The sequence below is a fragment of the Acromyrmex echinatior genome, chromosome 3 (genome assembly GCF_024713525.1).
Source record: "Acromyrmex echinatior isolate Ae372 chromosome 3, ASM2471352v2, whole genome shotgun sequence".
Classification (NCBI taxonomy): domain Eukaryota; kingdom Metazoa; phylum Arthropoda; class Insecta; order Hymenoptera; family Formicidae; genus Acromyrmex; species Acromyrmex echinatior.
The window spans coordinates 7,332,559-7,358,036 of NC_141854.1; the positions used below are offsets into that span (position 1 = coordinate 7,332,559).

The 25,478-nt window shown below is 29.0% G+C and overlaps 3 protein-coding genes across 4 annotated transcripts in view; all 3 read left to right on the forward strand.

Moving 5' to 3' along the window:
• Positions 1-33: 33 nt before the first annotated feature.
• LOC105151770 (palmitoyltransferase ZDHHC6) lies at positions 34-4,024 on the forward strand. The gene is made up of 7 exons (XM_011065664.2): positions 34-238; positions 1,326-1,507; positions 1,868-1,952; positions 2,258-2,532; positions 2,599-2,811; positions 2,972-3,159; positions 3,256-4,024. The coding sequence occupies exons 1-7, from the start codon at positions 184-186 to the stop codon at positions 3,377-3,379; spliced, it is 1,122 nt and encodes a 373-aa protein (XP_011063966.2). The 5' UTR covers positions 34-183; the 3' UTR covers positions 3,380-4,024.
• Positions 4,025-6,152: 2,128 nt separating this feature from the next.
• On the forward strand, positions 6,153-13,496 carry LOC105151768 (putative defense protein 3). The gene is made up of 4 exons (XM_011065662.2): positions 6,153-6,346; positions 7,060-7,293; positions 9,746-9,953; positions 13,213-13,496. The coding sequence occupies exons 2-4, from the start codon at positions 7,077-7,079 to the stop codon at positions 13,274-13,276; spliced, it is 489 nt and encodes a 162-aa protein (XP_011063964.1). The 5' UTR covers positions 6,153-6,346; positions 7,060-7,076; the 3' UTR covers positions 13,277-13,496.
• Positions 13,497-17,873: 4,377 nt separating this feature from the next.
• jus (EB domain-containing julius seizure protein) overlaps positions 17,874-25,478 on the forward strand; it is a 33,292-nt gene continuing 25,687 nt past the window's right edge. For both annotated transcript variants that reach the window (XM_087404055.1, XM_087404056.1), the window contains exon 1: positions 17,874-18,616. In XM_087404055.1, coding sequence (XP_087260181.1) covers positions 18,445-18,616 — 172 coding nt within the window. In that variant the 5' untranslated portion in view covers positions 17,874-18,444. The remainder of the gene's footprint in view (positions 18,617-25,478) is intronic.

Here is a 25,478-nt window from a genome sequence, read left to right on the forward strand (position 1 = left end):
TACGTGAATGCGGCCATTGCGACAACAACTGACAGCAACGCGAGTGGCGAGACTGGCGAGACGCACGTTTGCGAGGATCCGGCTCATCCGGTTGCCGTCGTCGTCGTCGTCCTCGTCGTCATCAAATCTGAGGGCGTCAATGGACGTCCGGATGCGAATTTGAAGTTGCTATATGGTGACAACATGTGCGTTGGTCCGTTGAAGAAATTATGCCATTGGGGACCGCTCTCCTCACTCGGTATGTCTCTCAAGTCCGGATGAACTCCGATCAATCGAATGTCATCTCATCAATGAAAACATGATTGATCTCTTGTCAGCTATGTTCAAATATATAATAAGAACGATTAACTTGACTAAATTCCGATTAACTTAATTAAAGATGATTAACTTCAAAATAAAACTTTTGTATGTAGATTAATTTTTTTATTAATTTTTTGTCGTTTGATATATGAAAAGAATTATCAATAAAATTATGTAAGGAAAGTGTAAGAATCTGATGAAAGGGATAGAGGAAGTATAAGTGAGAAAATACTGCCCGACAATTGACAGTAATATGATGTTGAAAGGCTAGGAAAAATAAAATATAATAGAAGATTTTAATATAAGATTATAATAGAAGATTTTAATTTTCCTGAACAAGTGAGGAATTAAGGAAACTGAAAAAAATATTGAATGATTATAAATGAGATAATAAAAAGAAGAAACTGACAATCAAAAGCAAGGATTTTAATGTATTTAAATACAGTACATTGATGAGAGTCCAGTTATTTGTTATTAATTTATCATTGTTTATCAATTTTGAAAGTTATATAATTTATTATCTCTGAACTAATCTTTTTTGTGATGTATCAAATAACAGAAAAAGTCCATTGTTCATGTTAACGAAATATTACTTGATTAGTCAATTGAAATTTAAGTTATCTTAAAGTAGTACATGGTAGGCGTGATTTTTAAAAATTTATAGGTAATATCAAGAGATATTTTTCAGCAAGCTAGATGACAAAGTATAACATGGTGAATTATTTTATCTTTGTTTAACATTGATAAATAACAAGAATGTAACGATTTACTGTGTCACTTGTGCTTTTGGCTTGAAAGTACCCAATAGTATTATGTATATAACATATTATGTATATACTTTAATGTTCTGTTATGTTTACAAGGCTTTTGCATGATTTTTTTACACATATATAAAATGTTCAGCTCATTTTATTTGGTATTATAAATAGTATAAATTGTAATTTGGTTTGTAAGATTATCAGCGTAAAATCTTGATGGCAAGGAGACTAGTTGTAGATTGAAACTTTTGTTAATTTGTGTTGCAGCAATGATAAAGTTCATCACGTTGATGACGATACACTGTAGTAGACAATGGTGGCCACCACAAGACAGTATCCTAGCAGCTGCCAGTTTCTTACTATTCTTTATTCTCAGTGGATTGACTCTCTTCCATTTTATCAGCGCGATTGTTGAAGGACCCGGATATCTCACATTAAAATGGATGCCAGTAATATATATTACACATTTATCATTGAACCTTTTTATAAAGTGAACACTTTTTTTCACTCCTTTGCAAATAACTGAAAACTTATAAACTTAACTTCTTGTTTTCTTTTCTATTGTTTTACATTTATTTGATTACTAATAGGAACAAAAATTAAAACGAATTTATATGATTGTAATTTCAAATCAGAGTTTGACTATATTAATTTTACATTATTTAAATATTTAGATAGTAAACATGATATTGTTACGTTGGGCTTTATTATATTTAAATTAATAATAATTAATGATAAATTTATAATACAAAGCATGTAGATTTTGTCGTATTATTAATTAATATTGCATTAATATGATTCGTTTTCAGGAGAAAGCTACAGATATACAATATCTGCAATACTGTATTGTCTGTCAAGGTTACAAGGCACCGAGATCACATCATTGTAGAAAATGTAAGAAATTAAATATAATGTAATTAAAACATAAAGTAACAAGTAATAATAAATATAGATATTACTCAATATAGATATTACTTAAATATTAATACTTTTAAAAGATTTGTAAATTTGTTACTACGATGATAATATAATGTAATGATTTTGGTGCTTTTCTTATTTTGCTACTCTTGCTCGTCAATTTACTTATTGATAGAAAAACACAAAATGTAGCATACATAAAAGAATTTAAAGAACATTGTTTAATTTTCCAATACAATTCTATTTTAATTATTCTACACTTTTTTTTGTTTACTTTTTAGGTAATCGTTGCGTGATGAAAATGGATCATCACTGTCCATGGATAAATACATGCGTTGGACATTATAATCACGGACATTTCACAGCGTTTTTGGCAAGCGCAATCGGCGGTTGTTCCGTCTCTTTCATTATATTAACTTCCTGGATAACAACCGTATTATCACTGAAACCTTTGCCATTCCCACCACCAGAGTTCTATACAATAATATTAGTTGTATTTAGTATTGGTGCATCAGTTGGCGTTGTACTTGCAGTAGGAATGTTATTAAGTGTCCAGGTAAATGTTTTTAATACTCTTATATCCAATTGATGCGTTAATTGTATAATTTTTCAAATTGCATAGATATTAGCCATCTTGAGAAATCGAACAGAAATAGAAGATTGGATTCTGCAGAAGTCCCAATGTTGGCGAAATGATACAGATGCCAAATATATACATCCATATTCAAAAGGATGGCTTTTCAATATTAGTCAAGTTCTTACATGGGATTGTACTCCCGTCGGCGATGGTATTACGTGGCCAGTTATTGATGGCTGTGATCAATATACATTAACGGTAATTTTATTTAATTAATAATATGTCACATAATAATTCTACAATAATTATTTATTTAAAAACATATATGACAAAAATTTACATAAATATCGCTCTTACGCGTATATTATTAACTCATAGAAACTGTAATTATAATAATATGCTAATTATTATTTTGCAGAGAGAACAGCTTGCTCAAAAATTAGATAAACGGAAAAAAGCACGCATATATAGGATTGTAAAAGCTGCATCAGGATCTAAATTTCCAATTGGACATGGTTTTGGCGTATTTTTTCATCCACTTTGTACTGATGAATCTCGCATTAAGTTGGATGTAAATGATATTGTAATTGTAACACGTTGGAAGAAGTATGTATTTTGTATATGATATTGAATTATTGAAAATTAATTTTTTAATTAAATAATTTGCTAATTTACGAAACATTTTTATACTTTTTTTTGCAGATATTGGTTATTTGGACGAAAAGAACAGAAGGAAGAAGAAGATGGAAAATCGAAATGTATAAGGGGATGGTTTCCACGGCCCTGTGCGGTGGAAGTAATAGAAAAATCTGTACGGCTTGGATAATTTGTCCAAAATAATTTATTAATTTTAGAAAATTTATGTGACAACATTTGTGAAGATTTAAGAAACAATTTATAATAATTTTGCATTTTTTAATAGTAAAAGCTGAGAAGAATAAGATAGAAGAACATTACACTCCATACCTATTTGTGTTCAAATTAATATATTTTTCTTGTATTTATACCTCAAACCAATCAATAGATTAAGATATATTATCCTACTATTAATATATGTGTCCTATATTATAACATTTATTGCATATAAATAAGTAAAACTATTGTATATAAATTTTTTTACTTATACTTTTAAGATACTTTGATGAGTTCTTATATAGCGTGACAGTTTTGTTGTACAATATACATGTAATTATATACGTATTTATACATATAATTTAATAATTGTATACATATATATAATAATTATTTAAAAATGACATGTAAATATAATCTATATCAACAAACTTACTTTAATTAGAAAAATATTATTCTAATTAAAAATATTTTGAATTATTAAAACGTAAGTTTTTTTATCAACTTTTTATAAGAAAAAACACGTATTGCAAGAATTTGTACATGTTTTAAAATAACAGAAAAGATATTTGTAAACCAACGAATACAATAAATAAATTTGATGTGATTTGTGATGTGATTACGAAGTAATCTGAAAAAAGTATTCCCAGCGTGTATACAACCGAGACGGTCTGAAAAGGCCGTGGAAAATCAATAATATAGTGTGAAAAGTCGCATTGACTGAGTGAACTCTATACGTGTCAGAATACATGTACAGTGAATACAAAAAGTATTCATACAGAGAAAATATTTTTTAAAAAACTATTTTAAAACATTAAATATTATCCAGCGCGAAATGAATCATCGAATTGATGTCGAATCAATATCGATAAGATAATTTCGACACCAATTTGACGGCGATTCGACGTTTAATTGATCATTTTTTGCTGGGTAATTAACAATTTATTCATAAAGTATAAAATAGACTGTATGTTTCTTAAAATTATATATACCAAAAAGATGTATATTAATTATAGAAAATATATCATCTGAAAAATAAGCGAAAATTAAAAGTTCCATTGTTTGGGTACTCAAAAAGTATTCGTACAATCGAGAAATTTAGCTCATAATATCAGAAATACATGCGAAGCTCATTTGTATATGTTAGAACAAAATGTATTTACTATATAAAATTGCTAATTAATGTTTATTTTCTACAAATAAGACTTTTTTTATAAAAAATTTCCTTGTACGAATACTTTTTGCTCTCACTGTATGTGTAACGCGCGCACGCTTTTGCATTATTCGTTCGAAGAGTTTAACATGCGATTGCTTTGCACGACTGCAGAACATTTTATTCTATTATTATTATTTTATACTCATCTCAATCGAATGCGTAATGTTAGACGTATAATAATCGATGAATGAGTGTGTAGCACACAAAGGAAATTATTGCGTAAGGGTCAATGTTACAATTCTTGTGTAATGCAAGCCGCGAATATCACGTGCGTATCAATTGTATGCACAACGTATATTTAATAATCGATAGTGAAAGGATCGTACTGACAATTCGCGAAATATGTAATCAAATGTAATGTGCAACAACTCAATTTGCTGTAAATGAATACATTGTGACAAATGGATAAAAATATGAGATGCCATAGAACTTTAAAATTTCTTATCTTCCTTATCAACAGGAACTGCATACATTGCTTTGTCGAAATATATAAATATTTGTCGATGTTCTTGAACTCCTTTTTATAATTTTATCTATTTTATTTAATTGATATGAATATGGATTCCTTTCATCCATTCACTCCAGATCTTGGAAATTAATATTCATATATATTCTTTTGCGAAGTTTAAAAATATAAATGAAAGAACAAGATTAATTAGAATACAGAAGGAAATAGCTTTATAACGAGTAAATAATTTGCGTGCGTGCGTGCGTGCGTGCGTGCGTGCGTGCGTGTGTGTGTGTGTGTGTGTGTGTGTGTGTGTGTGATAATAATTATATAATGAAGATTAAAGGCTGTCGTGCATGATAAAAAGCAATGCAAATAGCGTGATGCACATAGATATCCAAGAGTGTACTATATTACACAATAAGCGTATCTTTTATTTTGATTTTCATTTTGTATTATTTAAATTAACTAATTTACGAATAAAAGAATCAATTATGATAAAATTATTAATCTCATAGAAAGATAGTTTTAAATTAAAAATAAAATTCACGTATATATTTACATTAATTATATACATATTTTTTAGAATGAATAGCTTTATAAAAACATTTCACTTTAATTTAAAATTATTTTTTAGATCTTCTTTTTTTCTTCTTTTTTATAAAGAGAATTTTAATGGCTGATTCAATTACGTACTTATTTAATATTCCAAAATTAAAATGAATTGCAGAAGTATTTAGGAGTATAAAATAACCGAAGTGTATTCCTGTAATTTGTAATGAATTTTATTAATTAAAAAATATTTAAGAAAACAAGAAAATAAACAATTTTATTATAGACTTACATGTATATAATTGCAATAAAAAAAAAATAATAATGACACGCTGTTTTCCGACCAATCAGAAGAGATCAATTTTATACGTACATATAATTGATGAAAATAGTAGTAGTTACATCATGTATCGTTATGTGACATGTAAAAGGAAATACATATATAATTACTATTTACGGCAGTACGTGATTTCTATGTGTAAATCGTAGATATTCTCCTAAACGAACGAAGAGTGGAACCGGTTGTAGGATTGACGAAGGAAGTGAAAGTGAAGGATCAATTTAGTAAACGCAAGTACGCGGCTTTGTGATCCTGTGGTGGGATCCTACTAACGTTTGGCTTGCCAGCAATCAATCGAATGCTGCAGTTTCTTACGTGCGGATCTATCACGAGCACGAAATATCTTTTTATCCTTACTTGTCGTGTAAACAGCTAACTATTTCGAGTAAGTCTCTGTAAATTTATCGCGCGAAGCTATTTAATTTATCGCTTGCATAAAGAAGTGATTGCTTCCGACTATCTCTTCGCGGTATTACCGGCATTTATCTTTTCCAATCAGATTAATTTGTATCAAACTTGCCCTAAATAGTATCTTGTTATGAATTTTTTTATTGTTTCAAATTAGTAATTTATGTATTAGAACTTTATTACTATTATACTATTTCCTGAAATTAGTCATGTATAAAAAATTATAAAATTAATCAACAATGATTTAAATTTCAGATGGTTAACTTGATATTATTTATCTATAAACTACTTTTATATATTAGCTATATATATTTATTTCTATTACTCTATAATATTTATTTTTACTCTTATTTAAATTGTGGAGGCATTTTTCAAATAAAAATATTATTGGATTTGCGAAAAAACGATTGGAAATAATTTAAAAATCATTCAAATTTAATATTGCACATATTCTATTCGTTTCTTCATTAATCCAATAATATTTTTTCATAAGGGGGTGAACGCTAGAAATGATATTAATATAAATGTAAATACAAAACGCATTATAATTAAAACAAATTATTTGAGCACTCAATATAATATAATGTATCTGCATAAGTTAATTACGAATATTAAACATTCCGCTCATCCTCAGAAATAAAAGTATTAATAAAATTTTTTTGCATGTATCTCTCGCATCATGGAATGAAGGAAGCGACGCGATCAAGATGCATCTTGCCGGACACGTTAAGATTTTATTCACACTCGTCCTCTTCTCGTCGATTTCCGTTTTCGGATTTCCAGACGGTGGGCCGGTGGACGCGTGCGTGAAGCCACGACCTAATCAACCTTATCATGGTGAAGCACGGTCACAACCCTTAAGCACGAGCCCTTACAAGATACTGGCTTCGTCGTCGCAGTACGAACCAGGTTCACAGATCACAGGTGAGCCAAATGCGCACGGCGCTTATATAATATTATTAAACATCATTTGGGTATTCTGAGTTAATTTCTTGCTACGCAAAACAAATGACATTTTTATTAATTAAGTTTAGAGTACCTCCGAGCGAGAGATGCTCTGCAATATAGGCTAGAATAATAATTTTATGATTAATTTTATATTTCGGAGTACACTTGAATCTATACGGTTAATATCGTCTGAGATAATGCTAATAAGATAAAAGGACACTACATGTATAGGACGAGAAGAAGCTATTGAAAGTGTTGAAACTGAATATTTTATAATAAATTAACGGAACGAGAGGGTTAAATTAAACGTTACTCTATAAAATCTTAGTATATGGTGCAAAAAATATATCTATATTTATAAACAAGTAAAAATAAATATAAAAAGTATCAAAAAATTGATTACAGTTGCATGGCTTAACGATATATGTATGGAAGATTTCGATATGTGAATAATTATCTTTATGAAAAAGATTTACTTGAAATTCTTCTAAGGTAGTTATAATTATTAAATTTAAATTAGAAAACGTATTTAATAGTTTTAAAAACACTATAATTGTAACGTAAGTTCAGATCGTCATTATTCCAAAAACATTAATTACTGCATACAACTATATATATCTATATTATTCAATATTTCTTATGATATTTATTTTTATAAATGTATACGTGTATAAACGATTGTTTATAGTGTAATATTTAATTCATTTTATTCTACTCATTACAAAATAACTGTAATTTAGTTTCAATAACTTTTCAATTGTTTTCTTAATTAATACATTAAAAAAAAAGAAAAAAGAAATATTGCTAATATCTTGCAATGAGCATAATTAAAAAAATATAATTTCTAAAATACGATAAATTAAAATAATTATTTTGTAAAAGAAAAACAAGACAATGCAATCGTAAAGCGAAATTAATTTCTGTTTTCTGTTTTCCTTTCTATTGTTCGCTTAATTGTTACTTATATAGCATTTAGTAGTTCGCTTTATTTTGCGTCAAAGAAGTATGTATTTTGTCCGATACATGAGATAATTGGATTCATCAAAATTAGAATTGCGAAATGTGTTAAATATATGTAACAACGTACTCCGGTCAGTTTCGTTGATGAACACGTCTGCGCTTGTGGAGCAATGGCGAATTAGTCTACAAGAGGGATAAGTACACCCGTTAATTTTCGAGCATGCGAACAGTTTCCTTACGTCGATTACGCATGATTAAACGTAGATGTCATTTATCCACGGAGGAAGGTTGAAATGAAAGTCTGAAATCTGTTACGCAATAAATCGTGAAACTTTGAAAACTCGTATTGCGAAGCAAATGTGTGTCAACTAATTCTTATAATGCGAATCCCATAGACTAAAATTAAATTTTTAAAAGTTCGTTTTTTTCAAATTCTAAAGCGATTTTACGATTTCTTAAAATAACGTATCGCGTTTTTTTAGAAGAACAAAAAACGCATAAATATTGATATTTAGAGGCTGATTCTGTAAACAACAATCGTTGATGTCATTACGCAACTTTTTTATAATACTTTATAATATCTGCGCCACGACATCAACGATTGTTGTTAAGAGTTACTGAATTAGCCCTTAATTAGTAATTTTGTCTCTAAATTCAGACCGAAATTTGACGTGATGCTTTAACATAAATGTTGCAAAAGTACAGATAAGACTATATCAATTTAACGAATTTGAAATATGTTCAATTCTTTTTTGTTATAAATCACATTGCACATTTAAATGTTATGTGTATTTTATAAAAGTTTCAATTCTATTATAATTGTTACTTTATATCTGATAATAAATATAATTTATATTTCAAATGTAAAATTTTCACTCATTATATCAATTATCGTCATTGTAGTTTAAATTTATCCTTTTAAAATTAATATAGTTCAATACTTTTAATTTCATTACATTATCTGAAAAACACACGATTTGTTACTATAAAATTACATAGCAAAAGTTCAAATCTTTTCAAATAGATTTTAGTTGCAGCGTCAGTAATATAATACTGACAGAATTTTTTAAGGATTTGTATCTCTTCTTTGTAATTATATCCTATCCAGTTTATTCGCACCATCACTCGTTTCAAATTCCTCGACAGATATAATAAATTAAGATTGCTGTTGCGAGCGTTATATTCAACTATCTACTATTTCTTTTATATCACTTTGCCGATACCGCGATGGATTTGTACGATTGAACACGTAAAATTCACACGTCCATGGCGATGTGTACTATGGTTGTATTCTGATATTCACTGCCAGTATTGAAAATCTATAGGGCACGTGTAATGTATCTATATTATAAATTTTCAATACTGGTAGTGAATATCGAAACGCAACTATAAGAGGTAAGTTGAACTTTATCTGAGCGAATGGCGTCGATAGTTATCACAACTTAACTATTTTTCGTCTACTTTTCAGTCACTATTATGGGTGCCCCATTCAAAGGATTCTTCGTGCAGGCGCGTGATACTACTTCAAACAAATGGATTGGATCTTGGACGCGTACGCCGAACACAAATATACATTCCGAGTGTAGTGCTGTGACGCACGCTGATCCACATGATAAGGAGCAAGCTACCTTTATCTGGAACGCACCAGCAGATGCACGAGGAAGTGTTTACTTCACGTGAGTGCTATATTCTTTAGCAGCGGAAATCCCGTGAGAAATGTCTGTTCATGCATTAATAATGGAATGTAGGAAGGACAATGTTGAGAGTCGCAAATTGCGGGTCCTTGAAACTTGCATTGTTTACATAATTATCAAACATTCCACGAAAGATATAACTCCAATAAGAGATATACGATGTTAAAAATGCATATACGTTTGTAATTGACATGGTTGTTTAAGAATTATGCAATGAAATTTCCGGTAGTAATTTATATTAATTGCATATTTCATAACTATTGTAAGCGTATAGTTCAAGAGCTTATACACATTTTATTCAACACAGTCCTTTCAAAGCTACATAATTATAATTAAATAATCACTCTTGATAGCAAAATATCTCAACTTTCTCATTTTTATTAAGAAGTTTTTATTTTAGGAAGAAATGAAATTTCCAATGATTAGATGTTTTAAAAAAATCACACATAAGAATTATTTATATTATTTTTATAAAAGATATAAATAATGTTAAAAAGCTATAAATAAAATTTGCACACATATGTGATTTTATATATAATTCAAATAATTTTAAAATATTAAAAAGGTCATCATGTTAAATTGATTTCTTCTTTCATAACGTAATCTTTCTTCTTTCATAAGTACATTATTCGGATTAAGCCATACTATTATTATATATGATCTTGAGTTTTTTTTTATTATTATTAATAAAAATATGAAAACATTAATTTAATTTTTGTGCGTGTTTTAAAATTCTTTTTCACGAATTTATACTTTGCGATGCATCCGTGACGAAGCAAATTTAATAATAGTAAAACGAGGACACGTAGTTTGATCGTCAGTTTAGCTATAAAAAATTCTTTATACTACATTTTTTAGAAAGATTTTATAGATGATAAATAATCACTCATATATACTTAATTAATGCTTTGTGAAAATATAAAGAATCTTAAAGTATCTTTTTAAAATTTGAGACATCCTGTAATCTTAATTCTTTAGATCATCAATGAGGATATTAAGTCATTTTTTTGTATGTATATTCGCGTAAATATATTTTGTGATACAGTTGAATCAAATTTAATAACCGTTAAATGAGATATAGATATAATCTACCTAATGCACGCGCAATAATTTGCGGTCGGTTCACGATGACACAGCGAGATTAATTGTATGATGTCGGCCGCTGGAAATAATTGCTTTTATAATTTGGTCATATTATTATTCGTGATTCCACGCATACATGAAACTTGTTAATAATTTGATAAATTTTCCAGCATACATTTTACAGTAGAAAATTGGACCGCAAGTTGTCGATCTCTCGTCTTATGTGTGTATGTAAAGAATAAGCGCTATAAAATGTTTATTGTTATAAATTGCCTTGATATTCAATAAAATTACAAAACGTTTCTGTATAAATCTTACATTATCAAACAAAAGATAAACTAGTATTTTTTGATTTTTAGGAATTCTTAAATAAATTTTAAATAAATTTTTTTTATTAACAACAGGGGATTGAAAATTAAAAGAATATAATTATTATATAAGATAAAATTAAATTAAAGACTTTTCTATAAATTTTCAAATATAATTACAAGAGAGAGAGAGAGAGAGAGAGAGAGAGAGAGAGAGGAGAGTTTGAAATCGTTTCAATTTTAAAACATTGCAATGTAGAATATTTTTCGAAATTTTTTCTTCTCTCTTTTAAGAAAATATTAACGAAAAAATAATAATAAAGAATAAGGGCAATGAGAGTGTTAATACAGCGTGGAAATTGGTGCGCAATTCATATAATATTCATATAAAATTTACATAATATATTAATAATTTACAATGTCGATACAAACTTTTTTGGACGTTTCGATTTACTTCAAACTATCATCAGCAAAGTTAGGGATAATTTTCGTCGATGTCTTTATTTTATTTATATTATATATATATATATATATATATATATATATATATATATATATATATATATATATAGAGCTAAATTATGTGATACTGAACATATCTTTACTGTCTGGTTGAGAGTTGCCAAATTTGTCTCTTTGCTGTTTAGCCAAGCAACTAACTGAAGAGAACAATGAACAAAGAAATTAATTGTATTGTTATTAATTCTGTGTATACTTATTCTACTCATCTTCCGTCTCCATAGATTACAATTAATTATTTCAAGCGTAGCACGTTAAATTAGAAAAAAGAAGATTACAAAAAGTAAAAATTTTGTTTTAATATAAAATATAAAAATTGTTATATGTATTATCCAGATAGAAGCCAAACAAAGAATAACCGTCAAAATTTTTTTTTCTGAGAGCCACGTCCGCATAGAATAATAAATATAATAATTATAAATCAGATATTATAAATGTAATCTATATTAAAAGTATGTAAAAAAAGCGTACTTTTTAACTGTTTATTAACAATTTTTTAGGTAGTAAAATAACATTTAAGTTTGTCAACAATAAAAATATATTATTTTATTTTTAATCAAACAATTTTTAATTTAAAAAAAATTATCGCTCAATTGTATAAAAACAAATACTGAAATATCAAGAATTAAAAGCGCAATAGCAAGTTAATATATACAGCAAGTTAATTATACTTTAATTAACTAAACATAACAACATAACGTTTCGACCAATACATTCCAGTCATTTTCAATGTTAATATCTAATAGAACATGCTAAAAAGAAACGTTTCTAAATATACATATTAAATTTACTTAATTTTATCTCATTTGGTTATAATAATCATATAATAAAATCTGTTATCTTCTTCTAGCAATTTATCGTATGAATATTATATCCTGCGAATGAAATCTAAAATTAAGTAATTTAATATATAGGTTTAGAAATGTTCTTTCGAAAAAATCGCGTATGTGGGCGCAGATGGGATCTACAGAAAGTCAATCGCACAGAGTGATCGCCACTCGACGCCTCATCAATAATAAATTTATTAAAGAATTTATCATTAAAAAAAAATTAAACCTATTATGATATATATATTTTATGTATTTATAATTAATGTGTCAAATTATATTGTAATATCTTTTAAAATGTATTTAAAAATAATTTAAATTGGCTGCTCCGATTTGCTATATTTGAAATTGAAAATGGGTTTATGAGAATTGTAGAAGAAAATTAGGTATATAATTTTATGTTTTAGTAAATATTTATGTTTAAAAGTGTTTTAATAATTTATTTTAATAATATATATCAATAATATATATCAATAATTTATTTTAATAATATACTTTTTTCAGTGGAACTGTACTGAAGGACTATGCGACATTCTGGTCCGAGCTTGTGTCACAGGTGGCACAATAATATTCGTCAGCATACTGTTTGAATCTTTACTTGTCGACGAAGTGCTTTCGCCAAAGGATATATTCCATCTTTACAAAAAAATTTTTTAATTTTATTCTTATATTGGATATTTTGATACATTGCGACATGTTATGCAATATATATTTTATATAAATCTTGTATTTTTGTATGATCGCAGAATTGCCAAGCGTTTTAAATAATAAAAGATCATCGAAACGGATACATTGTTCATTCTATGTGTTCGTTAGTTCCTTTATTTTCATTAATTTCTCTCTAAAGAGAGCAAATTTTTAAGCAACAATTATCGTAATATTTATATCAGATATCTTTTTCTACTATTGGTTTATTTGTTTCTCAATAAAATAATAGAGAAAAGTCGCAAATATATGAATGAAATTCTCGACATGTCAGGCACGTTTTTCTAATAATCAATCGGTCGATCGAATGTGAATTATTATTTCTGCGGCGTCCTAGAAAAACTCGTTTTGCTTCGAAATGGATCCTATTAAGGAAGATTACTCAAGTCGATTGGCTAAACATGTAACAGTTAGGTCTCGATGAAAAAGGAAATAAACGATTTCTCGTCGTGTCATAAAATTTTGCAATACAAAAATCTTTCATTAATTATTATTTAAATTCGAGTCAAAAATGAAGAAATTCGTTTAAACATATATTAGATCATTTAAGTAAATCGGCTGGTAAAATAACTTTGTTGTTGCGTTTTACTTTTGTAATATAACACAATTTATAACAAAGAATATTTAAAACAAGAATATTTCGAAATTTTTTTCTTCAAAAATATGTATGCATATTATCATAACAAGATATAAAATTTCTTCCTCCCATCTCTTGAATATTTATTTAAAAAAATAATATCTATCTAAAGTTGAAATTATAATATGGAATTATATATATATATATATCAATTTTTTTTAATTAAAAGCGTTGTATCATTTAAAGTTTGTGCGATTATGCTGATAAGGTAGTTGGAAACTATGTTGTTTACTTTTTGCTTTATTCGCGCATTATGCAAATGCAAATGTGTAATGCAAATTATAATTTTTAATAAGTATAATCTATTTTAATTATCGTTTAATAATTTCATAGAAAAATAATATGGAACGTTATTACGATAAAATTCGATTCTTGACTTTATACATCATTTCTAAAAATTGTTGTTGCACGTCATATTGGAGGGACATGTAAGTAAACTTTAGTGGATTACTGCATCTTGCTGCTTCTTGGCGAGGGTTCCGCCATTTCCTCATCCCGTTAATGGATCTCAGCACGCTTTTACGTGAGCAGAAGGATCGAGGAACGCGTTACATAAGACTTCGCTTGTCGGGTAAAAGTGGGCCACACTGGTATTACAAACCCGACAAGTCTAAGACTCCTTTTTTCTTGCTCTTGCCTTTGGCTCTGCTCGAAGAGACCCAGGAAATTGATCCCGTATCGTTGTTATATTTCTCTTGATAGACATCAAGATGTTGACATGAATGTACACCCATTATGTAGCTCTTTTCACTTCTTATTTTTTTATTTTAATGATTAATAGTCGCAGAATAATAAATTATACAAACTATTATATTTACTATACAATGTAATAATTTGAATAACTAATTATCGAGTTTGTCACAAGCTTAGCTTAATATTTTAAAGAAAATTAAATGGGAGATATTAGAAATACGTTGCTTTTTGGCGAGAAAGAGTTAAGTATATCATATAATCAATGAGGTTATTATTAGGATATGGATGGATGTTATAAATGGACGGATAAAAAGGAAGCGACGCTTTAATTACAGTATATTCAGAATGAAAAATTGAATGATAATAAACTAGAAAATAAATTATATTTTCGTTCATAATATTAATCACAGTTATCAGAAAAGCAAAACAAAAACTAAGTATGGTAATATTAAAATTAATTAATAAATATAATAAGATAAAGCTAATATGCATATAACAGATTGCGTAAGTCTATGCAACAATTATAAATTATATAAAAAAGATCAGTAATGAAAATATGAAGTATATACATAAATAAATAGTAAGAACTTTAATTTGTAATATTTATTGCAATGATACTAAAGCATTTAAAAAAAAAGATTACGTTAGATATATTCGAATGACATTGTAGTGATATGCACAATTAATATTAAGGCGACCCGGTGACGCAGCATTACATTGCATTAGAATTGAAATATAATTATAGCGTCCGTGTCCCATGTAACTAGTCAGCACGCCGATAATTATCATCTGAAATTGATCGACATGTGTGCACGATTCCTGATGAACTAGTTAGTGTGATTCCGCTGTGTCGTCCATTAAATTCCACCTACGCGAATTATAAAGATCTTTTGACAATTTATGCGCATCTCTACAGTAATTTATGATCACTCCTTTGTATTAAGTTTAATTTCGATATACGCAATTTGTATATTTAATAAGTGTCCATAAATTATAAATTATAAATTATAACACCTGTAAAATATGGATTATTTTCATATAAAGAATTAAAATTCTGCAACATAAAATGTGATTTTTGACAACTACAATACTGTCTTGGACACGAATAATTTTCAAATACATCAACAGGAAGTAATATTTCGTTTACACACTATACATTTTTAATATTGTATAATATTGTATTAGGTGTTGGAATTAATTCGTAGCGTTTTACAAGTGATGGGAAGTACTTTCATTAATGTATTTTTTAATGCTCATGTGAAATAAATAACATTCTTTCATTAAAAACGCTACGAATTAATTCCAACACCTAATATATTTAATATATTTATGTATATTATGTAATATATATATATATATTTATATATATATATATATATATATATATATAAAACGTAATATATTTATTTATTCTGATAATGTATAATGTTACACATTTTTATTTATGTAATGTGCAATACATTTTATTCACGTCTCGTATTAATTACATAATTTTTTTGTGTTATCCACAATATTAATCTTAATTGGTACTCGTTTCATGTTTGCGGAATAAGCAATGTGTATGGCAAAGTTTAACTGACGTCATAATGTAGCAAACCATCGATCAAGAAGTAAAATTATGATCGCACGGTTAGATCCAGAGTTTTCATGGAAATATACTCGTATGCGTCATCCATACTTATAATGCAAAGTTAAAGTTCTATACTAATGGTGTACTAATGCTCGTAATAACAGACGAAATACCGAGAAAAAAATATATACCTTAAAGAAAATTAAATGCAAAGAAATATAATTTAAGAAATGTTATAATTTAATTTTTATCACTCATTGTAATTCTATTTTGCGATAATGGCTATAGAAACAGATAGAAAGCATTCAAGAATAAAATTGTCAGTTATAACTTATTATTTTTATTAATTTTAATTGCAAAGAATTTGTCAAAACGAGTTTCGATAAAAGAAATTTTTTTGAAAAGTAGTTAATAAATTTAATTCATTCATTTATTTAAAAATACTTACTATACAATATACATAATAGTATATAAAAATTGTTAATATAATATTAGGTGTTGGAATTAATTCGTAGCGTTTTTTAATGAAAGAATGTTATTTATTTCACATGAGCATTAAAAAATACATTAATGAAAGTACTTCCCATCACTTGTAAAACGCTACGAATTAATTCCAACACCTAATACATGATGATAATACGTATAAAATTGCCAATAAATTATTAATAAATTGATTTATTCATATACAAAACAAATAAAAATAAAACTTTGATGAAACTCAATTTCTACAAATTGCATACTTCATTTACTTTATTTACGAAGTAAATTTAATTTGAAAAAGCTATTATTTATTACAACTTTTAATTACATATGTAATTAAAAGTTGTGTAATAAATAATAGCTTTTTCAAATTAATAAATTAATAAATTCTTTTAATAAATTAATAATTCTTTTAATAAATTAATAAATTCTTTTAATAACATATTTCATTTATAACTCCATTTGAATAAATTCAAAGTAGACATCTGAGAATGTAAAGCATTTAAAGTTCGAACATATCAAAATTTTTTCAGCTTGTTGTGAATCGCGGCTGTCATCACTCCGTCTTATTTAAGAAAGTGATCGATCAAGAAAAATGAAGATACTTTTCAAATTCCCCGGCATCATATGATATTTATATTCATATTTATGTAACGTAGCGAAACTGTCTACCCCCTGATATATTACCGCGGTTTCGCTAAAGTTACGCGATTGTGCATCCCTTAGAAGTGGGGATGTAGCGCGGGGTGCATGATTGTGTCTTATGCGCTGCGTCACACGTTACCAGCACATCGCCACACGTACATACAACACATTGACGACGAGGACTACGACGAATGTCGCTTTACGTTCTCATCGTCTAAGTGGCGGTACACCGGACGAGTCTTGTCTGAAGAATGACTCAGAGGCACTGTACTCCGTCGCCGTCTATACGACGGTGGCCTGAAGGGGATGGATGTCACGGAGAGCGACGCCGCCACCACAACACACCATACCATATCACATCGGTGGTTAAGGGGGTGGAAACGTGGCTCGGACGTATTGCGCAGAACGTCGGCGCCTTGGCGTCGCGACGACCCTCGTCGGGGTGAGTCAGGTCGGTCGTTGCTTGGTGCCCGTGCCTTTCCGGTTCCCGCTACGGCACAATCGCACAGTGTACGTACACGACGACGCGACGCGACGCGACGCGACGCGACGGCGCGAGCGCACGATCGTCGGTCCCACCATCTCGCTTTCGTCCGAACTGCGCCTCCGTCGTCCGATTCGGAATCGCACGCGCCAACCCTTCGCGATCAAGCGAGGGAGTCTGGATGCGCCACTCGCCAGACGCGGCGGCGTGACGCTTTGAACGACGACAACAAGGACCGCTAGATCGCTAAAGCTGCGGGGGGGATCCACGCGGACGGAAGGAAAAGAGAGATAGAGATATAAGAGGAAGAAAGCTACGGCGTCGAGTTCTGCGGTGGCGACTATGCGCGTCATCGATCGCGCGCACCTCCGCGATCGGCCGGAGATGTGATACCGGAAGTAGGCCAGGCAGGGTTGACCTGCGTGGGCGTGCAGGTACGCGACGTACGGGTGCGTGCGTGCGTGCCGTGCATAGGCCGCAGGTGTGCCGCGTGGACCCGCGGGGGGGCCAACAGTCGTAGAGATGAGCGTCGCCGCGATAACCTGCCCGTCACCGACGTACCCGACGTCGGGGACCAACCCCTGCAGTACCACTGCTGTGCGGCTGCTCTGCGTCGTCTTGGTCTCCTCTTGGATTATCCTCGATCAGCCAGCCCTGGGTCTACCGAATCCCTCGGAGCTCACGACCGTAGAAGGTAAGACCTTTAAATAGTTTCACCCGCGCTCATACAGGCGCGTGTAACTTTCTCTTTCTCTCTCTCTCTCTCTCTCTCTCTCTCTCTCTCTCTCTCTCTCTGTGCGCGCCACGAGTAAAAAATGATTCTCTCAAAAGAAAAATAAAATGCACAAACGAAAAATAATTGAAATTTGATTGGAAGAAATTGGTTTGCAATTATTTACTTCGTATTAATGATCTTTATTCGTTAGTTTTGCATGCGCGATTGTTTTATAATATATTTGAAGGCTAATGATTAATTACATAATTTATTATAAGTATATATACATTGTCAATGATAATAGTATATAAAATATTTAAAGTAAAAGTTGTAAAGTATTGTTTATAGATGTTTTATAATTTCTTCTATAGTTATCCGATACGGCGGCAAGTAAGGATACTTTACCCGTAGATACTTCAATCCATATCATAAAAAAACTGTATTTCTTTAATTTTTTTTTTTAATTTAAATATTTGTCTTATTTAGAAATCAATTCCATTTTATATTAAATACCTCCAATACAGTTTCACATTTAATATCTCCAATACGATTTTTAATCTATAACAATATCAAATAAATCTTTATGATGAAGAAAAGTCAAGATAAAATATCACAAGATTCCAAGTAATAATGGAAAAGTGTAAAAAATATCCGAAAGACATTTAAAGGACGTTTAAAAAGTCATAAAGTCTTCTAGGTAATATTTTAAACCTTCCTATTATTTTGAATAAAATTATAAGTAAGATTTTATCAAAGTCATAGTGTTGATGATAATATTGCATGTATAAGATACGGGATGCAAACTATATCATAAATAGTTACGTGTATCAAACAAACATTCAGTATTATTATCTACATAACGTGCGATAAGCCAAGTAAACTTTCAAGATTTTACTCGGTTGAAATTTTGAAATAGTCGATGCTATTATTCTGTAATTTTGTAATTCGCATTAAAATGATCATATTATATAATATAAATTATTATATCAAATGAATTAATTATAATAAATTATTGTACTATATAAGACAAAGAAATTTCCAAGATTTTTGCAGGAGTTGATATGTAATATGTAAATTCACACTGAATTATTTAAGTACTAAAAATCCTGCTTGATCGTTTGTAATTGCCTTATTTCTTTTTGTTGCGTCTTTACATCTTAAACGATATTTCATCCAAGATTTTTGTTTGTGATCATTTCTTTCCATTAAAAATTCAACAAATCGATATAATTTAATAATTCTATAATGCATATATTAAAATTAAAATAAAAAACCTTTTTGAAAACCTTCATTTAAATGGAGTTATTCTTCGTGACATTCTGCGTATATTTGTTTAGATATTTAGTTTCCTTAATTTCTTTTGTGTGCAATCACATAAAACGTGTATGTCGTGCGAAGGACATCGTGGAGTGTCTGATTAAAAGCCGAGTAAATTCTCCTGATGAAATTACCAAGTGATGCGGTGTTAATACAATAAAGCTTGCGTCAGACTGCACAATTCATGGTGACACGTGTCTCTTGATTTTGTCAAAAGAAGTCACGTCGCTATCGAATTGTCATAAATGGTAAACGACAAATGAATTCGATGAATATGTCTATTCACACTATTTGTAAATCTCATACAAATAGCAAATTTCGAATTGTCCCAAATGGCATATTGCTGGCGCAAGTTTAAAGACGTTTTGGCTGCTTTTAGCAAAAAAAAAACAGCTTTGCAAGTGTTGTAAAATTTTTTACATATGATTAGTCTTAGTTCCTCATGGGATCTAAATATATTAACTAATGATATTAAAAAAATTCTTACAACAGTTACAAAGCTGCTTTCTCTATTAAAAGTAGCCAAAATCAGCTCAACAATCAGCCAAAATAAGTTAATATCAACTAATATTATTCAAAATTTTTTGATGATATCGAAATATATTCTGAAATCAATTACAAAAAACAAAACAGCAAATAATTTAGCTTATAATGATTTTATACAGCATAATGACCATATTTTTTTTTCTGCAGTTTTAGGTAACTTTTAAAAGAATAAATGAAGCCAAATAAATTTTTGCATGAATATTTATTATTGTGGATCAGTATGTTTAATTCTTTTACTTCCTTATCAAATTTATAAATAAGTATTACAAAACACGATTTTATATAAGAATCAAAATTAAAAAAAAATAATAAAAATAAAAATAAAAATTTTTAAACCAATAAGAGAATAAGGAAAGTGTTCAAATTTTATATAGATATTTAGACGTAATAATGAATCTATAAAATTTTTATATTTTTGATAATATTTTAAGATGTAATCTACCTTAAAATCTCGCGTGAATAGTTCGTCGTTGATAATAAATCCTGTATTGTCGCGTGTCACTGAAATATCGCGACAAATATTGCAAATCAAATGGCATATATCTATGACAGCGTGAGATGAGGTTTGATATCGATAGAGAAGAGATAAGGAGATAAAGTGAGATTTATCTGTTTTAATTTTCAAAAGTTACAATCACATTTGTTGCTTTGTCAATTTCAAAATAAAATAATATTGATTGCCCATAAATATACTTGTCTCTCGATCTATACGATATATACTTTTTTACGAACTATACTCTTCACATTTACGGCCCTCGGAAACCCTACGGAATGAGAATTACTTCATTATTTTGGAATGCGTCTTCTGTAATTTTATGCTATGGAATAAAAGATTTGCCTGAATAGATCAAATAAATAATGTTCACGTAAATAGATAGTGAATTATAAAACGATCTTTTTCTTATGATTATTTCTTTATATTAATGTATTAATATTAATATATCTATTTGATATACAAACATGTTTAGGAGATCTTACTTTTCGTAATCCGCCAATAATTACTTGAGAGTATTAAATAACAAATATTTTTTCTGGAAAATTTTGAAATTCTAGTGTATTCTCGCAATAAAAAGCTATTGTTTTATCAGTTCATCTGTAATCGTCCTGTCTCGTTTTGCTGTCTCAAAAATTTATACGGATCAGTCATCATAAAAGATAACGACTTATAGATAGCTGAAATGTTTTTCTTTAAATAGTTTTCCATATTTTTTTAGGAAGAATTTTTTTCTAGTTTTCTGATAGTTTTCATCTTTTATTCATCTTAATCCGCGTACAGTTACCGTAGACAAACACAATTTCGAAAAGAATATGAAGTTCTGCTTCTTCGTGCTGAAAATTTGTTGGTTCAGGATTTGTTGATTCTACTAACGATCCGCATTCATAGCTTATTCAATTCGTTTCGATTTGTACAAAGTATATTTTTCAATTCAATGCATGTATTCTTCAACAATACTGATTATTATAGAATATTGGAAAATCCTTTTTCGTTTAGTTTGAAAAATATATGTAAATTAACTTTGTAATATTGGAAATTATAATATTAGTTCTTTATTATTGAATTTTAAACCGTAAGTCAATATTCAATTTTGTAAATCTAATCAACTTTGTAGTTCTTTATAAAAATTTAAAAGAGTATTAGTAATATAATAAATTATAATTATATATATATTTATCGTTTTTCGACTGTTTTAAAAAAGTAAAATATCATTTATTAGTTTTAAATTGTAGAAAAATAACTTAAATCTTAAAGTTTATTTAAAAATCTCATAAAAATGTCATATCAATACAGATATTCATTGGCTTTATGCTATGATTGCGCAGCTTTATTTTATGTATGATGATCCTTAATAAAATTGGCCTTATGCTTTTGTTTTAAAATGTTATTTGTTTTATTAATGCTATTATAAAATTAACAAGATCATTTTTAATTAAAATAATGCTAACAATACAATATCATTTTTTCCCGTCTACTCTCTTTTTCTGTTTGTTTATTCCTCGCTTTCTTCGTTCTGCTATTTATTTATCAGATTAACGTTAATTTGCAGATAAACTTTCTGTGCTTATTACATGCTGCGAGAACTTTATTGAATTATCCTTAATGGAATTGATGGAATTAAGTCTAACAATTTGTTTCTCTTAACTTACTTTGCATTCTAGTAAAATTGACATTATCTTATCTGCTAATTCAAAAATATACTTTAAAAGTGAAAGGAAAAGAGTGAGAGAGAGTGAGACAGTGAAAGTGAGAAAGTGAGAGTGAGAGAGTGAGAATGAGAGAGAGGGGGAGGAGGGGGAGAGAGAGACAGAGAGAACATTTTATACATATTTTCATATATATATATATATATATATATATTAGGTGTTGGAATTAATTCGTAGCGTTTTTAATGAAAGAATGTTATTTATTTCACATGAGTATTAAAAAATACATTAATGAAAGTACTTCCCATCACTTGTAAAACGCTACGAATTAATTCCAACACCTAATATTTTATAAATATAATGCTAGATTTTGAAAATATAAAAGATCTTACAATATATAAAAATTTTGATGCAGTATATACTTTAAAAAGTCACTACATATAACATAAAAATATACACTGAAAGAAATATATATTATATATGTCCCCGATAAGAGTCGAACGTTTGTATATTTATTTGAATTCGATAAATTTTTATTGTTAACGACTATTATCCTGTGCGATTTATAATTGTATTAACCTATTCGCAATCAGTATATGATTTTGATAGGCTAACGCAACTAAAAATTTGCTGCTACAACCAAAAACTGATTGCTGCAGCCATATAAAAATGCTATATTTTACTGCCTAAATTGTTGCAGCAACCAATCTTTTCTTTCAGTATAACATTAAATATAAAAATTTCTTGACTTATAAAAATTAATGAATAATCGAAACAAAATTTAATTTGTAAAACAACCATGCATATTACATCTGCATAAACTAACATCTAAAGAATATTGAAAACATCTACAAAATATTTTATTTTTATATCTTAAATATATTTTTTGGATTTGTACTTATATTGCCTTTGTAAAATGATCTCTTTTAAAAAATTTGCATAAAAAGCCATAAATCGATAATAGTCGCTAACAATAAAAATTTATCAAATAAATATACAAACGTTTCAACTCTTATCGGGTCATCTTCAGTGACGTACAAATAATCTCTTTTATTTTATGAGATAATATTTTTACATATATTCTTAGCTTTCTTCTATTTATTGTGTGACATTTCGCGTTGCCGAATTAAAATTGATTGCCTCCACGAAGTTATGACTTAAACTTTGCTCAAGTTTGCTATATATAAGTTAAGATACGATTTAATTTTTTTCGTTTACCTTGATTCATCGTTTTCTAGTTGCGACGATTGTGTGCAACTACTGATTTGCCTGACTGAAGGAATTAAGTAAAAAGATTTATCATCTAACTTTTTTTATTAAAATTATAAATTATACTAAGAGAAAATGGGTCGCGAGTGTAACATGTAAAAATGACTTAATTTTCACGATAAACAATTTGCGATGAACGATAATGGACAGTATAAACAGAATTTATTAAATATCAATAATATATTAAAGTTTAAAGCAAAAATGGAGTCTTGCGTGAGAGAGGAGGTGGATAAATTTATTACTCGATGAATATTAAATTGCCTTCTTTTTAATGAAATGTTCTCGTGTGCTTCAAAGTGCTCTTTTATTCTACGCTCTGATTATTTTCTCGTAATAAAGTGGAAATGTCGGCGCAGCCGATGACAAATAGCTCTCAGAGAATAAATGTTCGTGCGTTGGTGGCATCAATTTGTATCCATTATTGACGAGTTATACTTCTTAACCTTCTGCTCGAGATAAGCTGTTGCTATGGATTTGCTTATTATTTGTTTTATTAGCACAGATTTATCTACGAACGTGGAGTCGGACGAATAAACATAATGTCAATATTTGTAGAAAAAAATTGATCTCAACTGGTTGGCAATCGAATTGATCTCACGAAGCTTATATAAGAGCATGATGTCATCATTGGATTGCATCGGCGAGCAAATTTTTAATCAAAAGATTAGGTTGCGTTTTACGAGCATAATAAGTCTGACATAACATGCTCGTATATATAGAACAGCTGGATCATAACTGAAAGATACATCTACAAATTGCACATAGACTTCATAATCTCGACGATAACAGCGATTAGACTTTATAAATCTATCGATTTTGATTTTCAGTTTTTAATCCGCAAAATAGGTAACCTAATGAGATATAACGATATTTCAAATATGTAAATTTAGACTAAATCAAAATTAATGATCCAGAACAATATGAAAAGAGAATCATGCTGTTACGTTGCGTATGTATAAATTAATTCATATATGTTTCTATTTGATGGGATACAAAATTTTGCATTTTCCCATAAAACTTTGTATGGAATAAACTTAGGAAACGAGAATTCTTTAAAGAGAGAATTGAATAATTGCTGTCTAGATGAAAAAGAAAATACGTTGAGACGATCATAATTTCGCTCAAATTTTATTTTCAACTTTATTCGCTAAATATGACAAATATGACAAATATTTACGTTTGAACATATCTTTGAACATGTCTCTCTAATTTTGATGTTACATAAAGTTTGCATTTATTATCGTATTTATTACATACGACAGAAAGTTGCGTCCGCAGCTTTGAAATTCTAATTCGCCATCGTATCTTCGTTTCGATCCCTGGAATCTAAACAGCTCTTTTATCGTGTCATGATAATTATTGTATTTTAAAAAGGCAATTTCGGCAATCGCGATACATCGTCTAAAATGATTTAACGGTAAAGTTTCACGCGTTCAAGTTTACCCATTTTATAATCCATTTTATAAATCCGATCAAAGCTCGATCGCGCCTCGACAATGGCACCGCGCCAAGTCAACCTCAAATAAGCTTGTATCGACAGTTCCCTGCGGTATCGTGACAGGAGCAT